This window comes from Cystoisospora suis (genome assembly GCF_002600585.1).
Source record: "Cystoisospora suis strain Wien I chromosome Unknown contig_942, whole genome shotgun sequence".
NCBI lineage: Eukaryota > Apicomplexa > Conoidasida > Eucoccidiorida > Sarcocystidae > Cystoisospora > Cystoisospora suis.
The window spans coordinates 21-8912 of NW_027153743.1; the positions used below are offsets into that span (position 1 = coordinate 21).

The following is an 8892-nucleotide window of genomic DNA, read 5'->3' on the forward strand; positions in this document are numbered from 1 at the left end:
ATAGGGAGCACTAGTGATTCTAATCATAGAAGAGGGAGGAGGGTTCCTATCGCGGGCGAACCTGGCTACTGGAGGCGCTCTTGGGTAGTTGCACGGGTGAACATCACGTGTCTCCCTTAGAAGCGCCGACGGCCTCCGAGCGAATCACGGTTGCTGACAATCCTGTTGAACGTTGAGGAGCTCTTCGTACCTCCGTTACTTTGTGCACGGAGGTCCAACTGTTACACCGTAGAAGATGTAGAACTCGCGATACCTTTCAGCTTCCCTGCGTAAGACGGTGTGTCGTGTGTATTCAGCACAGATTCCCAACGCCAGCGCGTCGTGACCGGATCTTTCCACGCACAGCAATTTCCTCCTCGCTGTCCATGCGTCGCGTCTTCTTGTGAAACGGTATTCTTTGGAAGAGAACAGCCCCACACTGTCTTTTTTTATGAGTGAAGACATCAAAAGATTTGTGTCTGTCTGTGCAACCATCTAGTCCTCGCTTCTATCGTGACAACGACGACCACAGTGAAGTACACAATGTCTTCATTTTCGTTCGTTTCCAACTATGTATCAATTTGTGTCTACATATCTATCTATACCCTTTCTGTCTTCCTACTCCTCTACCGCAGTCCGACTACTACTACTACTACTACAACAGACCCTCCGGGGAGCTGTGATTCTGTACAAAGAACAACATGATGAGGCCCTGCATCACCTTCAATTTCTTCTTCCTCCACTCTTGAACTGGTTTACCTCTTGAACGATCACATCACTACAAGAAAAGAAAAAAAGTCCTTGTCTTTGAACCACCGCAGTCCAAGCTACGCCCCCCACCCACCATCAACGTCATCCAGACGGGCAACGAAAACAGGAAAAATCTTTTCGGATGATTCATAAGAATATCATCATCCTCTTCTTCACGATGAAAAAAACGCCCCTCTTCTTCTTACTGTTCGTGTCTCCAAACTGTTGCTGCTATTGTTGACCACCATGGACACCATTGTTTCATATGCAGAGACACACATGAGAGACAAACACACAAACAGCTAGCTGAGGCATGCATGCATCCCTGCCTCAGCTAGCTAGCTAGCTGAATGGAGAATCCAGTCTACATACACCTTCTTATCTGAACTCTGAACTGAGCACAACCACAAGCATGCTATCCTTCCTTCACTGCACACCCTCCAAACTGTACATACACCTCTCATCAATCTGTGTATACATCATCCACCTAGATAACGAAGAAAAGAAAGAGACCCAACGAATCCTCTTCTTTAACTGAATTAAACAAACAAGTCAATACTGACTCGCATTCTCCCTTTGTTCCCTGTCTTCCGAAGAGACAGAGACGCAGGCTGATAATAAAATAATCGTCTCTCCTCCTGTCCGGTTCTCCTTTTGTCTCCTCTTCTTTCCAGAACGTGTTTCTTCCTATCTGCATGCGCAAACCTACACCAAAATACTAGATGCATGCAGCACGCCTCCCTCTCATATCAGCGCCTGTCCCAAAACAACCACCGGAGATACCATCCCCTGTTAACAAAGAGTCGGTGAATACCTTGATTCCTAATTCTTGTCTCTTCTTTGAAAGACGAAGAAGAAGCATCCTCGACTCCTACACCTACGACCGGGTGGAGCGAGTCATCAGAAGAAAAGAAAGAGAAAAGAATCCATAGACGAAAACGAAACCCGAAGATGATAGGCGATGCAGCATGCAGAAGATCAATCCCCCCGCGGCGCTCTAAATCCTTCCTTTGTATGATACAACTAACGTCCATCTGCCGCTCTCTCTCTTACTCTCTCTTCAAATCTACACATAGAGAGAGACCTAGACAGTTATGCAGATAGTACATAAACTTTCCTACGTGTAAAAAGAGAGGGAAGAACCGGAAAGGGTACTTGCCAAGAAAGTCTTGCTTTGTTTGTTTCTCCACCTTCTCTATCGTTGTTTCTTTCTCTTCAGTACAGCAGCAGACACAGAGACCCGTCCGTCACCCCTCCTCTCTATTTCTTTCATCTGTTCTTTCTCACGATTGAAAGTCGTCTATCGTTGAAATACATCACCGTCACGAAGGAGACCATAGAAAGACAGTCTGAAACTCTTCCTCTTTCCTCTCTTCTCCTCTAGGAGACCGAGTGTCTCTGGCCGGCAGCACGAACACCATCACGTCAAAATCTATGAAGATAATGATGCAAAATATATGAGGTCTTTCTTGTTTTACTTCAAAAGGTCTTCTGAAGAATGTATAGGGGAGCCTGGCGGTAACTAAAGGGTTCTTCACCGCTAGGAGGGCCGATAAAACAAGCAACCTAAATACGAGGGGGAAATGCGTGCGCACGTGCATGCATGCATGCAGCGCCGCATCGTCTCTCCTCTGTTGACAGATATAAAGCAAAAGGAAAGAAGCACGAAGAGGAGAAAAAAAGAAGGAAGAGAAGAAGATGAAAGACACGAAGAGAAGAGGATGAAAGAAACGAAGAGAAGTATCAAGATGATCGATCTGTAGTCTCCGAGCATCGACTGACCAATGAATCGATCTATCGAGACCACCAGCACAGTCTCGGTGCCCTCCCTTTGCACTTTCTTTCTGTCAAAGGGAAGTGCGGAGGAAAGTCTTTCTTTCTTTCTCCCTCAATTAAAACGTCTCTTTCTTACAACGCTGTGAAACGAAAGACAGTATGACAGAGGTAGAGAAAAGAAACAACTGTGTTCTTTCTACATGGGCGTCTCACATCGATACTCGACCATCATTCCACCTAGGTAAACATAGGCCTGGTGGAAGAGCAAGCACATATATAGAGAAGGACGTCTTGAAAGAGAGTTTGCTCTTCTTTTGAATGCATGCAGTGTGTGTCGGCGTAAACCTCGCACAAGAAGAGAAAAGAAAGATGAAGTCATGGGCCGTACGTTTCCTCCCTTGTATGAAGAAGAAGAAGATCGACTCCTCTTCCCACGTCCTCTCTCCTCCTTCGAACCGAACACCCCTGGCTGTATCTTTCTCGTGTCTCCTCATTCTCTGTCTCCTTTTCTTCTTGTTCTTCTTCTTGTCTTTCCCGCCGTCTTCTTTCTCACAACACATGAGAGACATGCTGCTGCTGCTGCTGTGAAGATCCGCCCTGAGCGGAGGCCCCACCACCACCAGGAGGAGGAGGAGCAGCAGCTGTAAGACTTGCCGCTGTCGCAGAACGTCTTAAGATCCCCCCACCTGATCCTCCCCCTCCTCCTCCTCCTGTACCGGCACAAGACGCAGACGAAGAAGAAAGAAGAGGATTTGTGTTGGTATGATCATGAAGAGAAGCAACAAGAGAAGGCTGATGCACAGATGGGAGAAGATGAGGGGAAGATGCTTTGGACGGCGCTGAAAGAGGAAAGGAAGAAGAGGACGGAGATGAATGATGGTGGTGATGGTAGGGATAGGTCTGATGCTGTTGAAGAAGAAAAAGAAGAACCTGCTGATGATCATGGAAATTCCTAGCTAAGCGACGTACGCGTTTCTCCATACGCGATAGTTTCTGATGAAGATCTATCTGCATCTGGAGAAGCTGGCGACCTGTCGATGACCCGCACACTCGATTACATGACTCGGCAAACTCCTTCACTGTTGAAAGGGGAAGCAAAACAGAACGACAACAGGCAAACAGAAAGACAAGAAAGGAAAAAGAAGAAAGGGGGGAGTCAGAAAGGTCTTCTTGAACCTTTGCGATAGAAAGGAAAGAAACGTCTCCGACGTCTAGCTGGATGGATAGACATGAAAAAGAACGGACGTATCAGTTGGAAAGAAACGGAGGTGAAAAACCCCCGTCCACCATGACTCTATGATGAGGTAAGTATAGTGATGAGGTGTATGTACACTAGAGACGGTGGCTGAGATACCTGAATGAAGTTTGGTGGTTTCCCCCAATCTTCATTCATCAACATTTGACTATCATGGATGGAATCGAAGACGAACGTCATCAGGGAACTCATTTTGTTTATCTTTTTCTTTTTCTTTATCTTCAAGAATCGAACGTTTTTCTCCTACTGATACACGTCAGGAGATCCTTTTCTTGACCTTAGCTAAAAGTAAGACTTTCTCTGACAAAGGAACTTATTGAGATGTGTGTGTAGGAAAAGAACTGCCATAGGAGACCACACTGAAGAAGAAAGGACAGCAACACACATCAATCACTGTAATACAACATTACGTGAAGGAAGAAACGACTTAGAGAGAAACACCTTCCTTTTTCGAAGAGAACAAAGAGGAAGGAGAAATCGCCTTAAGAGGAAGAAGAAGAAGAAAGAAAGAGAGGTCGCACCTACCCGTGATGAACTCGACACCACGTGTGTAGTACAGGTTGAGAACATCGAAAGCTTGAAAGAGAGGGATATCTGCTTTCTACAGGCATATGAGAGGTCAACAGACAGACAAAGAAAGAGAGATGGAATTCTTAGCAAAGAATACTCGCATGTACCTAGAAATAGGTGAAGAAGGCATGAAAAGAAAAGATAGACGGACGCCATTCTAACTAAGGAGAGGAGAAAACCTGAGAGAAGACGTCAATTCGCCAAATCGACTCTTCTTTGCTAGACCTTGCAAGGTCTAGCACACCCGTCTTTATGGAGATGCACGCATGCATACACACCGTAACACCGGTCTTAGATTTTTTCTCTGTACTAGCATATTCACCATCCTCGCCGAGATGTATGTATGCATGTATGTATCGATGTATGTATGATAGCTTTCTGTGCATATGTGATGAAGAACAGAGCGAAAGTCTGCAAGTGACCTTGAAGAACGAGAGAGCGTAATCGAAAGGGGAACCGATCCGAAAGACGTCCGTGTTGAGAATAGATGAAAAATGTCACGAGCTTGTCTCCCCTTACTTGACTACTCTAAAGAGAAGTGCAATGGAAAGTGTCCCAGCAGCTCGTCATGCCTCTTCTACCTCCATTTTCTTTTTCATCAACCTCCTTCCCGACACCGTAGGTAGATGGATAGATCCCGAGACACGTATTGATAGAGAATCTCAGATAGACAGAAAGAGAGAGAGACAGCATTCCTCAGCCTTTCCAGAGAGAAAGAAGAAGGGTCGAGACAGAGAAGTGGGAGAGAAGAGAAGAGAAAGGAGACATACCTCTAGAGCATCAAGGACAGCAGGGTGTTGTAGAATATCGAGAGGGTGTAAATGAGAGAGATTGAGACACGCGATTTCTTTCAATTTTTCTGGTGTCTCTTCTTCTTCTTGTCCATGCGGCTGAAGATGACAATGGTGATGCTGATCATGATGATTTCCCTCATCTTGAAGATTCTCCTCGCCTTTCGTTGACAAATCTTTACTACGACCAAGATGTCTTCCTCCATTCTTTCTCTCGTCGATCCCCTCATGACCTCCTCCTGCCTCAGGAGCTCCTGGTGAATGGGGAAGCGCATGCACTTGGTGGTGGTGGGGATGAAGAAGAAGATGGTGGTGGTGCTGCTGCTGCTGTTGTCTCCCTCGACACCCCTCCCCCTGAGACTTCTTTTTCCCCCATACGAAGTTTGAGAAGAGACAGGAAGCCCCACAAGAAGAACACAATGACGATGAGCCTCCTCTACCCCCTCCTGGACCTCCTCTAAGACTAAGACGACTCGATCTTTTTCTGTGGAAGAATCTCATTCTTCCAAGCCGGCGATGATCATCTTCATCTTCATCATCTTCTCCTTCATCTCTCACAACTCCACTTTCTTCAAGGTCATCTTCTTCTCTATCCCAGTCGACATCTATGGTATCTTTCTTGTTCTTATGATCTCCTCCTCCTCCTTTTAGGAGCAACTTTTTCTTTCTCATCGTCTTTCTTTCATTCTTCAAGCCACTCTTTCCTCCTCCATGATGGCTACTGGCACCCCCGAGATGTGTAGGAAGATTCTTCTCCTTCTCTTTCATCTCACATTCGTCGCCATACACAGGATGACCACCTCCCCGTCCTCCTTCTTCAACGTCGTCTTCTTCTTCTCCTTCCCCCCCCTTCACCGAAGAAGATGACGACGATGAAGAAGAACACGCACCCGCGTCGGATAGAAATAGAGCACCTGCTGTCTCCTTCTTCTTCCTGCTTGTACTTCTCCCTCCACCCCCCGGGGCTGTTCCACTTCCTTCGTTCGGGCATTCCGTTGTCGCCCGTGGAGCTGTCGTGGAACACTCGCTTGTTAACCCTGTCATCTTTCTCTCAAGCTTCGGTGCCCCAAACAGCAAAGGAGAAGAAGAGGAAGAAGAAGAGCTACTGTTGCATGCATTCTGGGTAGTCGGTGGTGGCGGTGGTGAAGAAGAAGAGGAAGAAGCGGAGGGTCTACACATCCTCATTCCTCTCTGAGATGATGACGAGGAGATACAAGCTGGACATACCCCACCCCGACAGTTATTCCCTATTAGGATATCTCGATCGGAATCGGAATACACATGACAACTTCTTTCTTGCTGGAGAGTCGATAATGCTGTGCCACAGACTGCTCCTCCTCCACCTCCTAAGGAGCCCCCATGATGATGCCTCCACGCCTCCTGTTGACGCAAACAATAGTTGTAGTAGTCGTAGTAGCAAGAACAACACGTAGACACTCCTGTATGACTAGTACCACCATGGCCTTGTTGCTGAGGTGAAGATAAATGATTACTACTACTACTGCTACTACTACTGCTAGTCTCTCGCGTCTCTCCTGGCGTTGTGTTTGGATTCGGCGAACCGTGATGACATGAAGAAGAAGAAGGGCATCCGGTAGTCGCCACAGAGGACGCGCATGCAGAGCAGTCTGCTAGAGCCTGAGCGGGACAGAGACCTTTCTTTCTCGGAGAATGAAGGTGATGACGACAGTGACACAAAGTCTGTTGAGGAAAGGAGGAGGAGGAGGAAGAGGGAAGGACGCATGGAGGGAGCTTCGTAGAACTTCCATGTGGACAAGGCGTCTCTTCGTCCGTAGTACATGAGAAACTCTTTAACTGATAAGAAGGATACTGAAAATACAGTGGGTGAGAATGCTGAGGACCCGGATGCTGGTGCTGATGTCGGGAAGAGGAAGACGCATGCCGACAATGATGAGAATAAGCCGAAGAAGACGACGAAGAAGAAAGACATCTTGAACTTCCCCCGCTCACAGCTATGGAACTTGCTGGAAGTGAGAATAGGAAATCTGTCTGTTGAAAGGCCTTGGTCAAGATATCTTCATTCCTCGCATCCTTCTCTAAGTGTTCATGATAACTCGCCTCTGCTGCTAAGCGACTCGACATGTCTACATAGGCGTCTAAAATAATACCTACACACACACAGCGAAACAAAGAGAAGAAACAGAAAGAAAGAATGGTAAATGATGAAAGATAGAGAAAAGGCAGCAAAAAAGAATGCTTGATCGACCTTTCACGAAGAAACTGGCGACTTTTTCAAGGCGTGAAATGGCATCGTTGGAAGACTAAATTAACGACACAGCAATCAACAGTTTGATAGGTGTATGTACACTCGAAATCGATCTATCTATCTACACGAAGAAGTAGACACAGAATGCCTTGAGCCACAAGTCCTTCGCATTTTCCAACACTTCCACCAGCAACCTCTACAGAATACTTCAAAGAGACAACACTAGATCGACAGATTGATACACACACATGGACTAATAAAGAAACCGAAAGAGACATAATAAGGAATGAAAGAAGCAAGCTGGAGTGTCTACACGAAACGAGATGAAACACCCCAACTTTGTCAATAGCTCGACTGGAAGAGTATGCGGCGAAGGACTTCTATGATTGAAGAGTGCTCCTATGAAAGGTAGGCAGGTGCCTTAAGGAGATGATGTATATCGATTATATTGCTTTATCAAAGAAAGAAAGAATAATGAGTAACGGTCTCCCATGCCAGAGAAAGAGACTAAATCATAAGGCCGATGAGAAGACTAATAGTGGACGAAAAAGGAGATCCCCAGATGACTAACGAATGAACGACCTAACTCAGGCTCCAGTAGACTAATCTATCATCTATCTAGCAACACCCCATACCCTCTTCCTCCTCCCTCCCCTCTTCTTCTTCTTCTCGCGTGTTACTCATTATCTCTCTCATCTCTATAAAGATCTTCTCTCTCATACTCCTAGGGCTACTCCACCTACAACATACTACCCATGAAGATACCTCAGAACTTCTCTCTTGCTCTTCTTCTTGATCTTTTTCTTCCTACCTGTGACAATATTGAGAAGGGTGAGCGTCGTGAAGCAAATGAAACAGACGAAGAAAATACGGCTGAAGGGATGTTTCTCTGCAGTAGCATTTGCAACTCCATTCCAGCCTAGAAAGAACAAGCAAAACAAGAAGACCACGTCATCACAAAAGAGAGACACTAGAGAAGAAAGACAGAAAGAGAGGGAGAAAAAAAGAAAGAGGAGATAGGCAGATATCTGTCTTTGTATGATGTAGAATGGTAGGGAAAGATGAAAAGGAAACGGGGAGAAATACGGAAAGAAGAAGAGAATGGAGTTATGTGTGAAAGAAGAATTAAGAGGGTTGAAAATGACAGATAAAGAAGAGCAACAGAAATCTCCCTCTGCAGTGTTGGATCACCAGCAAGAAGAAAGAAGTGACGGAAAAGGAACGGAAGACTACAAAGAAGAAAAGAAACAGAGTGAGAAAGGGAACACGCGTGTCATCGTATATAGACAGATAGATAGATAGATTGAAGGTAGATTGAAGATAGATACTCTAAAGAGAGATAGATAGATAGATTGGAGACANNGATTGTTGATAGTGTTTGATAATTAATGCATCGAATGACGGGGGGAGGAGAAAAAGGAAGAAGAGGAGGAAAAGGAGAGGGATGAATGAATAATGAAAGAGCAGGAGTAAAGAGTAGTTGGTTAGCATCCCCTCCCCCTTCCAATCCACCCCCTGTACAACAGCAGAAGCAGCTTCAATAC

General features: G+C 45.8%; 1 protein-coding gene across 1 annotated transcript in view; it reads right to left on the minus strand.

Moving 5' to 3' along the window:
- Positions 1 to 811: 811 nt before the first annotated feature.
- CSUI_002255 (cation channel family protein) overlaps positions 812 to 8892 on the minus strand; it is a 27145-nt gene continuing 19064 nt past the window's right edge. The window contains exons 8-11 of the mRNA XM_068062457.1: positions 8160 to 8267; positions 5101 to 7250; positions 4286 to 4361; positions 812 to 3584 (exon numbers count right to left, since the gene is read on the minus strand). Of these exons, the coding sequence (XP_067925566.1) occupies positions 3055 to 3584; positions 4286 to 4361; positions 5101 to 7250; positions 8160 to 8267 (2864 nt within the window). The 3' untranslated portion in view covers positions 812 to 3054. The remainder of the gene's footprint in view (positions 3585 to 4285; positions 4362 to 5100; positions 7251 to 8159; positions 8268 to 8892) is intronic.